An 18,833-nucleotide genomic window follows, 5' to 3' on the forward strand; every position below is an offset into this window, starting at 1 on the left:
TGACTTAAAATTGACTTTGTATAAATATGTTAAATTATGTTGTGTATATTAATGGGAGCGGGGGAGGGGGGCGTTATGAGAGTATGGTAGATGTAGACTGTACCAGTCAGAGATCTCCCGCACGAGAAACGAGTCATGTTCCCCTCTCTGTCTTCTCTCTGGGGCGTCCTCTGAATTCACCGTTCATCTCCATTGATTTAGCGAGTGCGACTCGGCGCGCGCATATTTGACGTAACAGAACTGACCCCCACACTAACGACTAACTGAACATTCGATATGAACACTTCGAATAGTAAAGGCTGCTTTAGTATTTTATCTAGAGATGGATCTTTAGGGGGTAAAACCCCAGGAATGATACAATTAAAAGGGGTCCTAGGAGTTTCTAGAGTAATGCCCCCATTGAGTTTACGATTTCTGGTACACGTGGATTTTCGATTAGCAAGCAATAATAGTCACGATAGAATACTAATTATAGATTCTTCAAAGCGCGTTGAACGAGAGTCTCTGTATATGCTCGTTACAATAACAACTTTTAGTCTTATGCAAATTCGACTTATTTAACTATCTATATAGGTAAAAATAATCAGTTAGAATAATGGTACAATGTTGGTCTACTTCCCACTAGGAGCGCTCGAACCAAACATGGAGAAGAAGAAGAAAGAGTGCAGAATGCACGTGAATAGAGTTTGTTTGATGTGGTGTTCTGTCCCTTGCCAAGAGTTCTCTGGCTTTCCTTTCTTTAAGTCTTCCATAACGTATATAACTTAAAGAAACTGTGAGTTGTAGAAAGAAGATAGATAGATAGAAGTCTACACTTAGTAATTTATATTTTAACGAAAATGGTTAAAATATTCCATATTCCATATTCCAAGTAGAGTATCTGCTTATTCCCTTCCTTCCTTAATACCAAAGAAAAATGAACTTTGTTGAGGGGATGGCTACTGAACACACAAGCACTTCTGTTTGCATGATTGTAGTCACAGGCGGCACAACCCTTTTTCCACCCCCTACCCCACCCCACCCACCCATGAATATAGCAGGCGTTACTGCACAAAATCAGGGAAATTAAACTTTTCCAATAAATCAATTTACATCATACAATTTGTTTTTACAACGGATATGTGAAGCAAAATAGGCATATACAGAAAGAGTGGAAGATTTTTAAATCAAAACTCCCCTAGAGACTTTTGAATGGAGAGACGACACGTGCAGAGGCATGTAATGACATGGGTTGTCTAGCACAGTGTAATTTGCGATCGATCTGTGAATTGAGTTGGTTTGTTTGATATGTTGTTCTCACCCTTGCCGAGAGTTTTTTTTAGGGTTCTCCGGATTTCCTTCCTCCGTAAAAATCAACATGTAATTTGAGTGTTGTAAATAATGAATGCAGTGGTAGTGCGCTTGGAGCGAAGCTCTGGGAAGAGCCCTTCACGTGGAATGGTGTCATAAACTATAGATATGAATTCAAAGTGCGAACAATGCTCCACAATAGAATAAATAGTGTTCTGCCTATTTTTAATTGCTACGCAAGGCTGCATATTGAATAGATTATGTATCGAGGCACTGATCTCGATTTCAAAATGGTGTGCGTTCTTTTGGTGAGATAAAGACAGAAATTCGAGCCCGATCGCGCCGGCATTCGAAATCGCGAGATCCTTATCCGGATACAACCTCCTACATTGAAAAACCTGTAGTGATGAGAGCTATGTGATTGAGTCGGCAGAATTAAGTAATTTGATCGATAAATTGACGAAATATAGTATGCCGGAACTAGATCTTTTAGGAACACACATACCCATGTACAAATGTCTTCAATTCTCGTTTACCAAAAAAAAAAAATTTTTTAACATGTTGCTGTTTAGGATATAGAAGGGTGGTCTGTTTTTAAACTGAATGATACAAAGGAAAGGAAATAGGAGGTAAAAAAAAAATAGCAGTTAGTTATAGCGCGAGTCAAGCTGAGACTACATTCATTTATTACGTACCGAGAGGATCAGACACGCCACAAAACTCTTTACTTCATAGGATAGGAGAAATATCGTTGATGGTCGATACTCGCAATTCAAGTATAGAAATATTGAGGTACGAAATGTTTCGCAACAATAAATCCTAATTTTAGTACCCTGGGCTGCAACGTACCGCCGGGGATATCGTGTACCGCAAAGCGGCGGCCGAACCGTTTGATGGGTGGCCTGACTAACACTTGAAATATTTGATACACCCCAGACGTAATTACAACTTACAAGGTTACACCAATTATGAATTACTTATAAAGAAATCCAAATCAAATTCTAAAAAAATATTAAAAAATCATCAATAAAAATAATAATAATCAATACATTGAAAAATTGTGTCAGGAGAAAATGAGTAAATCTGCCGATAACTCGTAGAGATGTCACTGGTTTGAATCTAGGAATTATAAAGGCTGCCAAACGCCTCACGGCTAACTAACCAAACTTCGTACCTCTACAGACTAGATATCTACCAGTGCCAGACTTTTGGCCCAATTCGTTCAAACGGTTTACGAGATCTAGAAAATGAATCGTACGATTAATCACTTCCTGCATGATCTGAAAATGTCGGCTACTCAGAGGAGGGTTGTCAAAGGCGCGTGGAGCATTGTGGGTTAAAAGTTTCATAACGCTTCATTTGCGTCTGACCGTCGTTGTGCGAACATCTCCTGGCGAGAAAGTATTATGAATGCCAAATATGTCTCACCGGTTTGGTGTGGATTTTCTTGCAGTTGGTGATTTCCTATATCTACACTGTGTAGTTTTTCAATTTCTATATACTTGTACAGTAAAGTCTCTGTCATTTATGTCGATGAAACTAGTTGGGGCCATGTTAGCTTCATTGACATCCCTCGCGAACGAAGGATTGTTTTGTTTCCTGACTGCCAAAAAATCCGAGAACAAAATTAGGAAAGCTGGCCTTTGACCATAAAAACTGTTATTTGCTGCAAAATAGTGCTAAGTAGCGGATATTTAATTTGATAATTTTATTTAAGCGCCATTGATTGGGAATTAGAACATCGAGCATCCAAACAACCGATCCTTTTGAAATCACATACCCGGTGACTAAGATGACAAAGCTTGAACCGATTTTTCTCATTAAAAAAAAAAACACCTTAAAACCATTCATTTGATTACCAACATTCATTTTGATTATTTCTTGTCAAGCTGAGGTTCTTATCATTGAAAGTTTTTTGTTTGGAATAATTATAAAGCTTCTTGTTGTTTGGGGTCAATATTGAAGTGTAAAAGTCGAATGTTTATGGATTTTGCACCTCTTTTGAAGGTTATGATAAACTGATAAACTTTGCATTGTAAATTTAATAGTTTAGTTAGTTTCCATTATAGTTATATTCCGCGAACATGACAGTATTTTCCCCTTACATTTTATATTTCCACGGACTAAAACAGGAAAACTTTGACTATTTGGAACTTTGACTGATTGAAGATCAGACTGACTGCTTTACCGCCACTGACTGAATATTAGGGGTCTGATCCACACGCTGAAGTGCCTTGGTTGGACATTAGAAATTGTAACTGCAATTGTTCTAAGTTTCCAGAAAGAGGAACAATTCCTCAAAATTGAGACAGACACAGTGAACGAAAATGTAGATGAAGATAGTAACAGCACACAAAGTAACGCATTTGAACAACGGCTGACTTGTGAGGTCGATGACAAGTCTCAGATTCTGACAATTCTCAGTATTCTGCCGATACATTTTCCAATTAAATCAATAAAAAATCAATAAAATAAAATTATAGCAAAATTACGATTTCATGTCTTTAACGATTTAGTGGTACTGTTTTCATGTGAATGAGGATAGTAGCGTTACGCGGGTAATTCCCGCCATCTTGACAAGATATGCTTGATAGGTGACAGTACCATGCACAACATTCAGAATAACTCGGAAAAAGTAAGAGGTTCACCTCGATATTTTTGATCATTAGGAATTAAAGCTTCAGAATATCTATAAATACAGACATATTATCGATCGTAAAACCAGATGACAAGCGTTAAAGATGCACGATATTTCACCGTTAAGTGTCAGCGTAAGAAAGCCAATCACCTCGTAATGTTATTTATAAATTTACATAGAAATATGGCTTATCTGGGAACGTTGTTGTACAGGAATTTCTGTCATTAATCCATGCCACAGTTAAAAAATATGAGGTTATGATAAGTAACATGAGGAGAAAGTAATGATTATTTACGACGACTATGAAATTCTTGTGATATTTTTTGTTGCCTGTGATCGTGATTGTGATTGGTCGATTAGGTCACGTGCCACTGGTCAACCTCCTCTGGCACAACATAGTAAATCGATCAAACAAGCAAACTCTCAGATAACGATTAGCATCTGACGCGTCACGATCACTAAAGTTCAGTCAAGACAAGTTGCTAAGAACACTTAGCAATACTCATAGTAGAATGACTCTAACTATATTTCAAATAATAGTTTTCTTTTCTTTTCTTTTGGTTCTAACGCATGGCCGGCCAGCTCAGCCAAGTACTCGACAGACCGGGCTCTCAGAGTCCCTCAAACGAGCAATAGTAAGTTAAAAAGTTCATTCATTCAGTTAGTAGATGTATAAATATGTTCCAACACTTCACTCTCGTAGATAAGATCTAGAGTAAACTAGACAGACTTGTCATCATTCGATGACCGGCTTTAGGGCACGTACGACTAATCGCCAAAACAGAACTTTTTCTAAATGATCATGTCTTTTCTTGTAGAATTATTTAACGAAGTACGGCTATCTAAAGCCTAAGAAGACTCCTAACACTGTAGGTGTGAAATCACAGAACCCTGACAAAATCCACTCTGGATTGCCTGAGAATTATTTAACCGACATTAATAATCTTTTTGACGAAGTTTTTACTGATAAAATCCAACGCGAGGAAAGATCGCTGGCAGGTTTTTCCCAAGACGAAATCGAAAAAGCCTTATTTAAACTACAGTCCTTTAGCCAAGTAAAATTGACCGGTCGATTAGATGTTGACACAAAACAGGTGATGACAAAACCGCGCTGTGGGCTCAAGGACATGGACGTTCACAGAGACGAACTCATGACGCAAATTGCACGAAAAATGAGTGTGAGAGTTCATAAACGAGTGAGGCGTTACGTGCATCAAGGCAGTAAATGGAACAAGTTCATCATCAAATGGAGTATTCCCACTAACAAATGGAGTACCAAGATGACGTCTGCTCTTGTCAAGTCTACGCTGGCAGCTGCTTTTAGATCTTGGGCAGAAGTGTCTCCTTTGGTCTTCCGATATGAGTCTAATTCAGCGTTGGCTGATATTACGATCCTATTTGCTCAAGGTTAGTTCTAAAGATATTATATTAAGACATCATTAAAATAAATATATTCTATTTCTGTGTTGCGCGCCTTACAAATACACTCATCTTCGTGTGTAGTACAAATTAATACAGTAGGTGGGTTTGTTTTTGCCATTCGGAATTTTACACAGCTCTGTTGTGAAATATGATTTGTGTTGTGTTGGAGCATGTAACATCAGGCTCACACCACGAGGTCCTACGGCCCGCCAGGTACGATACAACCACGCCACTTTCAAAGGTGTAATACTGAATGCCGAAAAGCATGCAATTCATTTCACAATATCCGTTAAAACCATGCGTTAAAATATAGTAAATTGATAAGATAAGAAAAAAATGCGCAACTTTCTTAACGATCATCATTATGGGGGAATAAAATGCATTCTTTCATTGCACTCATCCATTGAATTCCTGCGATATCTACTAGCTAGCGTAACCTTTGCCGTTATCGCAGCAGTTGCTTTGAAGCCAGCGCTCACGACTAAGCTCACTATATCGACGTCATCTCTAACTGGTACAGACTCTCCGCTCGGTGAAGGACCCTTAGCTTTGTCGGAATGTTTGTAAATCTTACACTACACATTCTAATTAACTAATTCAGTTAACTGTCCTCATAAATATCTTTTATCTTCGTTTTCAATTATCTATTTTTATTAAGTTTGAAGCATTTTATATTACTGACATTGTTTTTTCTGGAATAAATTGTATGCACTGTAATCAGGTTCCAAACACATAGTAAAATCAAAGCAAATACTTCAAATATTCGGCCATAAAATACACACATTTAACTAAAATCATGTGAAATTTTTATAGCTTAAAATGCCCGTGAAAGTTTGGTAAAGTTTGTTTACTTGAGCGGCATATTTTGCAGAAATATTTTGAACTGTTTCTGCAGTTTAATACTTTATATTTTGCTTTAAAATACCAGGAAAATAGCAACAGTAACAAAACTACGTGGCGTTTCTTTTTAAAGCGATGATACGAATTTCCAGTCGATTTATTATAAAAACTTAAAGGTGGGGCCAATTAAGGTAATCTAATTTGGCCGAAACTACGACCCCCACAATGTACATTTTACGGAATTTCACCGTTCATTTATTTTTTATTGCAACCGCGTTTATATATCCTGAATTGTACTGTAATTTTAGTATTGGTTGTTTACGAAGGTTTTCTTTCATAATATCATGCACATCATTCACAAATGCAGTGGATTCCTCAGGTTATTGGGCATAAAGTAATTATTGCTATTATGATTCCAATTCACGAAGTATCAAATATTGAAATCATTCAAGGAAGAGTTTATGATTTTAGGTCAAAGACTGATAAATGCATTGACCGTCAGTATTCTTGAAATATTTGATTGAAAAGGGGCTTAGAAGACTGGTGAAAGAAATTCGTTAACGGAAGGCCACAGATTTGTTAGCAGACTGAACTTATGAAGTGCTACAAGTGAAGTGCTACTGTTAGTATACAAGGAATATTTATTTCATTTCTTTTTCAAGAAGGTATGAGTAGAATTCAAACAATCTGTAGAATCCAACTTTATTTCTTAATTACACCTACTCCAAGAGCCAAAAAATATTTAGCAGCAAAAAATAAAAACGCACTTTTTTGCCAAAGAAAGGCCATCGAGCCGTCGAGGCTTTTCGCGAATCTCATTGGTCGCTTGATTAAATTTTCACGTGCTTGTAAAACCAAATACACTCAAGCCTTTTAACTTAACTTTTTCTAACCAATTCAAAAAGAAAAAAAACATCCAAATTTAAGGGCATTACCCATAGACAGAGAAAACATTTTAAGTAATCTTTTTTTCGAAACAAAAGTAAATTTTTTTCTCTGCCAAATTTGTATAATTTTTTTTTGCCAAAGAAGTTCATTTCCGCGCTAAGGCGCCGCGTTGTAAACTCTCACGAAAATGGCCGACAAAAGGCGGACGATTTTATTGTTTTTAACGTGATTTTTGACCGCAACATTTCCCTACATTGTGGTTCATACGATTACAATTACGTCTGGACTTCATGCCAAGGGCTTGTTTCCAACATTATATTTTTACTATTGTATTGTTCTACATTCATCTCTGCGGTTTTGGCTCGTTGTCCGCCATTATTGCCAAAACCAAGATATTTCCTATTGTTTTAAACAGCATGGACGCCAAGAAAACCTAATATATTCTGAACAATAGATTAGAACTTTATACCAACATTTATAAGCCGCCATGACATGCTCAAATAGAACTCAAAATAGCTCATAACTAAAGTTATAATGAAAAGTTTGTTCTAGAACTTTATAGCAGTGGTTTAATTTATGTCGGAGCCGTTTTCAATGACTTTTGTCTCAATTGGATTAGCAAGTTGCAGTCGCTAACGACGTCCGCTAAAAAATCTAATTAAATTTGCGTTGAAAATTAACGAATTCAGTAAATCATTTCATTTGTATTGTAGTGTAATGAATTTAAGGATTTTTAAAACTCAAGTGTGAAATCCGGTCAAAGCGAAAGAATATCTTTGTTTTACGCGGTGTTCTTTGCTGAATGACATCAAAATCCGGTGTAACGTATAGAACTTCCTTCGCTATTCCTTGTATATCCGTATTATAAAGCTTTAAATTTTTGTCATATCCGAGACGGTTTTCCGGATTCTTACCAAAATCCGCTTTTATTAAGTTATCACTTCTTGTATACCAGAAAAGATTATTCGAACAAGATCGGTATTTCTCGTAATCAAAACGAGAAACAGCCTGCGTTCCTTGGCGGTCAGCGATTCACCCCTCCCAGTCGCCAATCACGGAACAACTTATTTGGGATCTAGGCGCACAATGCATGGTTAGTCACAGCGAAATTTTCATTATGTTTTGTCAACACGAGATATTTTCCACCAACAGCAACGAAACATACTATTTCTAAAAGATGTTTGGTGAATATTTCTGCGGATAAGTTTTGTTTTCTTTAATTTCGAGTAAACGCTGTTGTTTATCGAGCTGAAAACCTGGAACTAGGAAATATTGAGCTAGGAACAAAATGTTCGCTGATTGGCTAATTCGGTCGGGCTGAGAGAAGCAAAATCACTTGCTGTATTTTACTTCTTCTTATTCATTTTAAAAAAAGAATTGATTCGCTTGTTTTTTTTGTTGTCATTGAAGATCAATGATAGCAATTCTTGTAATATTTCTTGTATGATAAGGAACTAATTATACTAATACTAAGGTGTTGATTTAACATTTGATGAAGACACCTTGGACTAATTTGGCATATAAAAGTAGTCAGTTGTAGGAACTGTACTGAACCTGAAATTACTCCAAACGTACTCCAGTATTCTGACGAGTATCTTTACAATCTCGAAAGAATTTACAAATAGATACCGCTAAAAGGAATGACACAAACTCTACTTAAGTACAATTGATTTTGCAGTTTCGAAAATATTAAATTTAGCTGTTTAAGTGAAAAAATGTCATATCTCAGTCGCAATGCCCCCTGGGATACTAGTGGGGTCCTCCTCTGTGTTATCCCAACTTTACTGAATTCGTACTTAGCCCCTCACGATATGAAATCCCGCATTGACTTAAGATACTGTTTGTTTAGGTTACCATGGCGACTTCAAAGCGTTTGATGGAGCAGGAAACGAGCTTGCGCATGCGTATTATCCACAATACGGCGGTGACATACATTTTGATGACGCAGAGCCCTGGACCCCAAGAACAAGCGATAGCACCCACCGGAGTCTGTTCAAGGTTGCTATTCACGAAATTGGCCACAGCCTTGGTTTGTATCACTCGTCTGTAGCAGGATCCATCATGAATCCTGTATATTCCACCTTGGGGGATAACCTAGGCGATGATGATATCAGTGGCATGCAAGCTATCTATGGTGAGTCTAGTTTGTTTTCTCTTACACAAGCATTTGAAACATAGCTTCGCTTCCCAATCTTCGACAGACCGTTTTCGAATTCATACGTCACCGCTGTCCTCTTTGATTACAGACTCATTTACTCAGGTTTAAGCAGCATTACAGTGTCAAAATATTCACAAATACCAACGATAAAATAAACATTAAGGCTAGCGCTGAGCAACTAAGAGCTCGAAACCAGCAGAGCAGTACGATGTGTTTTTAAACCCTCTCTCGATCCCTATCACTGGTGGATCCTAACTTTAGAATGGAGTAGAATGTTATGTTCTGATAATTTTTTCCTGGTATCGTGGCATGCACCAAGACGCATTTCGCCGTAAAGTCGCAACAAACATTTCCAAGCATCTGTATATAGAGATACAAATACTACTTCTGTGTAGTGCTAACACTACTAAAACCTACGATGGCCTCTATGATCGTTATATTTTTCGGTTTCCAAGAGAGAAGATTTCGATAGACCCCTTGCACTGAATCCCTATTTGAAGTCTAAAATAAAATAAAACATTTCAATCCTCAAGCGAGAGGAAGTTTTTTTTTTTCTCCCAAATTGGCAATTAGTAGTGCAAGGTGACTATATGTGTGGGAAAAATACCTTATCTTATAGTAAGTATAGTATCTTATAGTAACCATATCCACGCATTGCAATTGTCCAGAGGTTGTTTCTGGGTTCAATCTGTAAGTTAACCTTACCCTTACCTGGATCATCTCATAGTTTGTTACAGGGTGTCAATAAAAATGTATTTCACATCTCATCACTTCTTTATAAACAGCTTAACACACGACCCGTGAAGGCATAAATAGTCATTTGCAGTATCGGTGGGGCTTTTAGGCAACGTGTGTGGTTTGACCATGCATTTAAGGAATATACTTGATGTACGTATGTACTGAAGGCCCATGCATCTACTTTTGAATGGGTAGCTATGACTGTGTCTTGATTAAAGACTATTAAATATATTATTTATCAAATCATATATGTGATGCAAGTGTCGGTCTCATACTGATTCAGTGGGAAAAACTGTCTTTTTATTTCACTTTTTTAGACGAATTTTTAGTGCCATGACCAAGCACTTGCACTTGCACAAAAATTGCTATTTTTTTAATAATATTTATTCCATCTCGAAAAATTACGTTTAACCGTTAACTATTTTAAAAAATGCGGAAAAAAAAAAAAAAAAGGAAATCTATCAACTATCAATATTTATTTCATCTCGGAAAAGGACGTTAAACCGTAGGCCCTGTCTCCCAAGTCTTCCTTTAACCAGTATTTGGGGATATTAAACATGTTGGACTATTTGTATAACAGTAGGAAATTGTCTCCCGATTGCCTATTCCTGTTGGAGGTATATACTGATTACTCATGATTGTTTGCTGCATGACAGACACTGAATAGTTTTCCACTGAAAATTTAAGATTCTAAATCGCATGAGACGTATGAAAAATGCTATGTAAGGCCCCGTCCACACTATGCCGGATAAATTTGAATCCGAACTTTTATTTATTCGGTTAGGCCTACCGTCCACACTAGTCCGGGCGAATCCGGAACAATTCTTCACCGAAAACTAATTTTCGAAATGGAACTGAATAAATAAAAATTCGGATTCAAATTTATCCGGCATAGTGTGGACGGGACCTAAGAACTTCCTAATATTATTTTAAATACGAATATAAAGAGGCTTGATTTAATGAAGGTACGCATTTGACAGTAGTTGACCTCTATTTAATTAGTGAATGAACTTCGCTGTTTGTTATGAAGGCAGTATGTGTAGCTCGATACGTGCATTGGTATAAATGTATTCTCGGTATGTCTCGATGGATGTCTTACTTAACGTGTTAAGTTACCAACTCGATGACAAGGTCGAGTGTATAGAATGTTATCGATATCGAACCACTGTAAGATCGGAGCGCTTTGCATACTTTGAGTAATAGGGGTGGAGGAGAAAGCATGAGGCGACATGAGAAAGTCAAGCACGCGGGGCCGCGTTTACACGCTAACCATTCTGGTGCAATTTTTACGATTTTTTTATATAACTGGGAGTGATAAGCCTTTCATTTGTTTCAGTTTTGCTCCAAAGTTGTGACAAAATCTTGTTGAACTAGATTAAAGCTACTTGGAGATATTCATGGCAATGTCAGTTCTGCTAATGTCATATCAGCTGATCAAAACATCAAATCTCCCAAAGTACGAGACATTATATTACGATACATTCAGGTTGCATGAGAGAGACACTCGGAAATCGCTACAATTCTCGCCAAAAAAACTGCGCACAATCTTTCCCCATTTCGGACCACGTGTCATTCCCTAGGGTATCATTTCTTTTTTCGGTTGCGCACGAAAAGACACATGAAGACTTATGACATAGCCGTAAGAGAATGACATCTTTTCTGAATTGGGAAAACCTTTCGTCCAAACTAAAGGTCGATTGATGAAAGTTTCAGTTTTTTTGCTCCAAAAAATTGGAAAATAATTTTGCTAAAGTTGTCACGTGTAACTGCATATCTAGGTCACTACAAAATATTCACTAGCTCGCGCGCTTAGCACAGCTTTTGAATTATAATAATAGTATGAAAATTCAGAACTAGCTGCTCATTCCGATTACATCATACCATCAAAGATTCTTTAAACGCCTACCTCCCCTCCTCCCCCTACCCCTCCCCCTCCCCAGATCCCCGACCTTGCTTCTAAAAATGACTATGCATTTTGATTATCGTTACAGGTCTATGCAATCCTCTCAGAATCCGAAGCATAGAGTCCTCAATGCGTTATGTCCAAACGTACATCTTCAAAGATAACAATTACTATAGATTCGACGGACTAAAGGACCGTGTCGCTACGGGATACCCGCAACCAATTTCTAAATGGTACGGGGTTCCTGACCAAATCGATGAAATGTTCCTCTGGGGTCATAACTGGAAAATCTACTTTTTTAAGGGAGCTTACTATTACCGCTACAATGAACAAGATGACAGAGTAGACACAGGATACCCAAGGCTGATTTCTATCGGGTGGCCAGGTGTACCAAATGACATCGATGCAGCCCTTACGTTAGACGACGATATCAGTTATTTCTTCAAGGGAGACTTGTGCTATAAGTTTGACAACAAGAATGATAAGGTTGCCACTGGTTACCCGAGGAAGATCTCGGTGGAATGGCCCGGTGTTCCGAACAACGTGGATACAGCGTTCCGATGGTTGGACAACGGGGTTTTCTACTTCTTTAAGGGCGAATACTTCTATGAATGGGACCCGAAAACAAATTATGCTAACGGCACGTTTCGGATCAAGCGTGGATGGAAGAATATCTGTGATGTGTAAGTAAGATAATAGATATGAACCTTTTCAGGATATGCGGTGTACTTAATAATGTGACCTGCAGTTTTTCGTTTTTCCTGGGCCCGCATTCATTTTGGCCACCGCCAAGAGTGTTCGAAGGAACAATGGCTAATGTAACAATGGGAAAAAATCTTTACCGACTGCCCATTCTGTAAAAGTTCATTAAATAATATAACTAAAAAGAAAATATTTATCACTGTCAATAATGTTATCCATTTATCCGTTATTTTAAACGCTAAAGACCGCAAGTGCATTTCAAATTAACCGCGTAATGCCAAAGTTTTTTACACCACGTGGTCGAAGTTCAAGTCTAGTTTTCATCACGCGGTGTAAAAATGAAAAAGAACTTGCCCACTTGGTATAACATTGGATCACGTGGTCGATTTGGAATGCGCTTGCGGTCTCTTGTGGTTAAAATAACAGACGCTGCGAAGGCGATACAAAATCACAACTGCCTCGGTCTTCTCTTCTGGGAAGAGTAGTATACAGTCTTTTGACTAAACCTTGTTGTTTGATCGGCAACATCCCTACGCGCCTAGACCAAACAGGATCATGGGGATAACTCATTCATAGTTGCTAGCTGCTTCATATGTTATCTAACACGTCTTGAGCTCGCTGTTTTCGATCCCATTTAATTTGCTAAAACTATGCTTTGAGCATATGGCGAAGATTTAAACTGGCGAGCAGTTTGGATGACGTAAGTTCTGGGTAATTTACCCGTTATCCTTTTCGGTCTATGCGTGTAGGGATGATCCGATCAACGACAACGTTTAGTCAAAGGACTGTATATACACTACCTTTTGGGAGGGGTGGGGGTTAAAATGACCAAACAGTTTTGCATATAGCTGTATGTTCATATATTTGTATATATCATATCATATTATATTGTAAATAGATTTTAACTGTTCGACAACACAGCAAACGCTGGGTGAGTTTTTTAAGACGATCGTTTTTCAAATTTAAGAGGTCTTATATTTCAATATCATTTCGTATGATTATTTTTAAAATTATATTATAATTATATATTTATCAAATCATGCTCGCTTTTGTATATTAATAATGAATAAGGAATGAGCAAGACACGTGTGACTCAATCACATGACCTAGTATATATATAGTCACGTGGTGCACTATGTCACACGGCACAACATAACGTGCGACACAACATACCGCGTCAATACGCTATTTGCATATTATTTGACATTGAAACACGTGAAGCTCGAGGTTTGTTGAACTGAACAAAAATTGACGTAACGAATAACGATAGCAAGCTGGTTTGCTTGAAAAAATAAGAAGCTGTATCAAAATTGAAAAGTTCTGCTTACGCTCGCCGACATTTAGAGGAAAACTGTTAACGATCTCGAAAAGGATTAGTCTCCCCCACAGCCGCTTTCAGTGTCGTCACGCAACGCTTTCTCCCCTGAGTGGGGAGAAAACGTTGCGTGACGACACTGAAAGCGGCTGTGGGTGACACTAGAAAAGGATAGGATTGTGAGACTGAATATATGATGAATATATATATTTTTAAAAAAATGAATAAAAGGTGGCATAGTGATAGTGCACCCGCGTATCACTGACCTCTGGGTTCTCGGGCCCAATTTCTGGAATCGGCATCACAAGTGAATATAGTTTGTTGAGTCTTGATTCGAAGGTTCAAATTTTTCCGGGTTATAAAGGCTTTCCACAACCACGTGATGGCAGCCATGACAAGAGGCAAACAATATTCTTTCCCCCCAGGGAAACTGAATTATTCCTCATTAAATCAGATTAGATCAGATTCAATTGTTCCTGTCTCCTGTCATGGCTGCCATTATGTGATGGTGCAAGACATCTATTACAATTTTTTCCCCTTCGGCTTTGCTCCCTTAAAAAAACCTACTGATCGGCTAGTAAGCCGTACTTTGACTAAAAGCTGTTTTACAGTATCAATAAAATGTAGATCTATTCAATACCACAATCCCATTCACCTTGACGTTGTTACCAGTCTTCTTCTGAGAAATAAGAATATAACCAATAGCATCGCTTCAAAATAAAATAATCAATTATGTAAATATACGATTAATCATTTCTTAAAAATAATGCTTATTTCGCTTAATATTATCTATTTAACTTACGCATTTTTTATTTTTCATATATCCTGCTATCGGAAAAATATTTTTATATATCCTATAAATATAGTGATTTTATTTAACTTAAAGTTATGATTGAAGAAGTTACAGTTATTTCCAATATCGCGCAATCTTATAGGTGCTAGTGAGGCTTTGCACCATCATGTGATGGCAGCCATGACAGGAGGCAGGAACAATTGAATCTGGTCTAATCTAATTTACATGAGAAACTTTAATTCAGTTTCCCCAGAACAACTCTATTGTTATGCCTCCTGTCTCTATAAACCGTTTTCTCAAGGTTGCGTGCGCATCCAACTTGACGGGCCACAAAACTAAAAAACGCAAATTCAGTAAAATTGAGAAGGCAGTTTTGTATTTAAAGATGAGAATAATCGATTTTATGAATTCTTATCGACCATTTATCCGTTACTTTAAACGCTAAAGACCGCAAGTGCATTTCAAATTAACCACGTAATGCCAAAGTTTTGTACACCACGTGGTCGAAGTTCAAGTCTAGTTTTCATCTATTTCTTGGAAAAAAAGACGTTTTCTTACCATGTTCTGGTATCGTGGCCCGTCAAGTTACGCGCTTAACCTTGAGAAAACGGTCTTTTGAACCTTTTTCGAGACGATGTTTCTGCTTGTATTTTAATTTATCGATTCTTGTAAATTGTTTTGAATAAGCTAATTTTGATCTGGGTAGATTGGACATTGAATTAATTATTAAGCTAGTGCAAATTACTTTATTATGTTTAGCAACTATTGTATAATTAATACGCAATATTATATGTATACTTATTTATTCTTGCAAAAAAGGCAAATGCCTTGCAAGAAGGTAAATAGGCCCAACCTGCCAAATACACAAACAACAGCAGCAATGTATCAACAACCAAAAAAAAAAAAAAAAAAGAACAAAAACAAAACAAAACAAAACAAAAAAAAAACAAAAAAAACCCCGATAAACAACCACAAAACAACAACAACAACAACAACAAAAAAAAAACCACAAACGGACGGAAGGATGGACAATAAAGATGCTGAACAACAACGACTTATTATTAGTTTCAAGTAAAGAAAAAAAAAATTAACTTTAAAAAAAAAATAGCACGTATCGAAAACATTATTCTTACCTATATTAAATTCTTAACGGACAGAATTAGTTTATATAGTCACTCTGTCGTATATTAAATATTATTCATATATAGTTATAATTTTCCTCTTATAGTATTCAAAACGTTTTGTTATCAAGTTTTTTTATCTGCGGACCTCTCTAGTTTTGTTTGGAAGTCATGTTTTCTCATTTCAGAAAACGAGCTATTTCAGTTCAGTTAACACTGAATTTATAGGATTCAAACAAAGAATATCTTCTGGGAATGACAATGGATGAAAAAGGAAATTATGACGCCAAATATATATTATATAATATATAATAGTCTATTATGTTTAAAGAAGTTCTGCTCTCTGAAAGGCGCGATTACACAAGGCTCAACATTTTATTCAAATTGTGCTGTAGGTTACACGCTGCAATGCTCAATGCAACTTGTGTCGCAACGCCGTTGCGAGAAAAGTCCAAAAGAAAGAATGCGTCGTGTAATCGTGCCTGGGTGACTCAATTCATGGCCATATCGTTTATTCCTAAAGCGGATTTCGTTTGAATGGGAAACGATACGACAATTTTGCAACAAAAATACAACTTTGCTATCATACTCATATTGTGTTGAGGCATTTCAATGTTACGGCATATGGTATCATGTATGTAATGCAAATCAGTGCCGTACGTTTCCCACGACATACGCGAGCGTGTTGTATACGATAGTTGTAGGCGAAAATCGTACCGTCTAAACCTGTCTTAACGGCTATAGGATTAAGCAACAACTTTTATGCGCAAATATCAAAACAAAATATTGCTTATTGTTGAATCATTGTCGTATTGCAAGTAATAAAGCATAGAAGATACGACCGGAGAGGTTTCTGGTTTCATATGTTAACTTATTGATTCATTTGGGTTCAATAGTCACCAAATGAATCAATAAGTTAACATATGAGTTTTATAGTCATCAGCATGGTACTGTTACACATTTGGCAGTCTTATGTTTTATCATTTACTGTAATTCGACATATCAACTAAGGTATAAGTCTCAAGGACCATACTTATGTTTTTGTTATATCGAAAATTTATGAACACTTGTATACTCAGAAAAGAGAAAAAATAAAATAATTATTGGAAAAAAGATGTTTCTGTTGACGAATCGGGTGCATGGGAACAAGGGGAAGGCATTTCAGTGTACCCCAGAATGTTACCCGCTTCTATGGAAACCATTCTGATTCAAAGCCATTTCTGTGTTACATCACATGTACCGTATCTTGTGCTGCCAGCTTCACAAGAAAAAAAAAAAAAAAAAAAAAAAAAAAAATGCGGAAAGACATAGAGACAAACTTACAACATATATACTAACATTTAAAAAAACATGTATCTTATGTCAAGGAGGCAAACGTACAGACAGACAGATGCGGAAACACCAATACAAGAAGATAAACAATTAGATGTTGCGATACTGCAAACTTTGGCATTTGTCCTCGATGCTAAAAATATCGAATGCTTACAAACATGTTTCAACCAGTTTCGGAAACTTAAAATCGGCAGGTTTTGTAGTAACAAGTGTCCTTGACCTTCTTGGCCACTTGAGGCTTTTCAGATATTTTAAGTATCCGTGCAAATTTAAGCCGCTTTGTGGATCTCTTAGAAGTGAAACTAGAGCTGTAGGATCGTTGCATTTTGTCAATAAGGTCATCAAATATGAGCGATTTTACCGACATTGCGAGCTACTGTGCATCTTGTTGGGCGAAATCCTGGGGTGGGGGGATCCGGGGTGAAACTATCGGGTATACTAATCAGAAATTTTCAAGAATACCTAAAGGTACCGGAATTTCTTTATAAAGGCATGGTTGAACGATTTTTAAACCCTCAAGAGATGCACTAAAAGATACCAAGAAATGCCGAAATTCTAAATTCCAATTTTAACACCCTAAAATATACAAATTCGCTGATTTTTACCCCTGAGAGATACGACGAGCATACCCGATACTCAGTTATCCCGGAGTCACCCCCTGGGATACATCTATTATACACCGATACGAATCTGAGCCTTATGCGCTCCTCGTACGATGGGCGGATGATGCCTTGCGAAGGATGGATAGCGCTATCCGACGGATAAGTCTTACCCAGTTGATAAATGTAATGGATAACAGCCGGCATCACTTTATCCACTGGATAAGGATTTATCCGTCGGATAGCGCAATTCATCCTTCACACACGCGGGCCTTGGTGCGGACAGCCTCAAGGCATCTAGCCGATTTGAATCAGATGAAAGTCAAGTTCTGTGCGAGAGCGTTCCGAGATAAGGAAGACTTGAACGCTTTTCTCTTGACGCAAGTTCAGGTGCAAAGTAAAGTAAAAGTTCCTTTTTAAATGATATTTTTTAACCCGGAAAGTTTCACTATACTAGCTAGTAATTTACTAGCTATCAAGCACTGATATATGTTTGATCACAAGCATGAATATTCTGCAAACTGGTATGCGATTCACACTTCATATCATAATTTTGAATCATTTCGAATACTGGTAGACCATCAAAAGTATAGGACCACCTGTGTGAGAAACAGTGTTATTCTACTGAGCATTTTTCACCCACATCGTGTTATCAGTGTGTGGTCAATATATTAGATCTCTAACGACACAGGGAGCCCGTGAGGTCATCAGGTCACCCCACGTGAAGCCAGACTACTGTTGTTTCCTTCCGCTGATTACAGTCAAACCACCTCAAGCGTAAACGCGTAGAGGTCATTAATGACTTTATTTTTGGATTCTTGATGTCATTATTCGATTCGAAAATTCATTATTAAAAACGAATCTTCAAAGCCTAGCATATACACAAAGCAAAGCATATACACGCAACTGAAATGCAAAAGCAAATTTTTTGTGACTTACCTTCTGTTTCCGCTATAAACAAGAGGTTGAGTCAAGTTAATCAGATTTTCAAACTATTATTTTTTAAATATTGAAGATTCATTTTGTTCAATAATGAATTTTTGAATCGAAAAATGAAATCAAGAATCCAAAAATAAATAATCCAAAAATAAAGT

At 37.1% G+C, this 18,833-nt stretch overlaps 1 protein-coding gene across 1 annotated transcript; it reads left to right on the plus strand.

Annotated features, from left to right (window-relative positions):
• Positions 1–4,375: 4,375 nt before the first annotated feature.
• On the plus strand, positions 4,376–13,962 carry LOC116302034 (matrix metalloproteinase-14). The gene is made up of 4 exons (XM_031711223.2): positions 4,376–4,563; positions 4,747–5,335; positions 8,928–9,212; positions 11,966–13,962. The coding sequence occupies exons 1-4, from the start codon at positions 4,441–4,443 to the stop codon at positions 12,562–12,564; spliced, it is 1,596 nt and encodes a 531-aa protein (XP_031567083.2). The 5' UTR covers positions 4,376–4,440; the 3' UTR covers positions 12,565–13,962.
• Positions 13,963–18,833: the final 4,871 nt, after the last annotated feature.

This window comes from Actinia tenebrosa, unplaced genomic scaffold (assembly GCF_029948245.1).
Source record: "Actinia tenebrosa isolate PJP-AT-01 unplaced genomic scaffold, QUT_ActTen_1.0 PGA_scaffold12__29_contigs__length_12842862, whole genome shotgun sequence".
Classification (NCBI taxonomy): Eukaryota; Metazoa; Cnidaria; class Anthozoa; order Actiniaria; family Actiniidae; genus Actinia; species Actinia tenebrosa.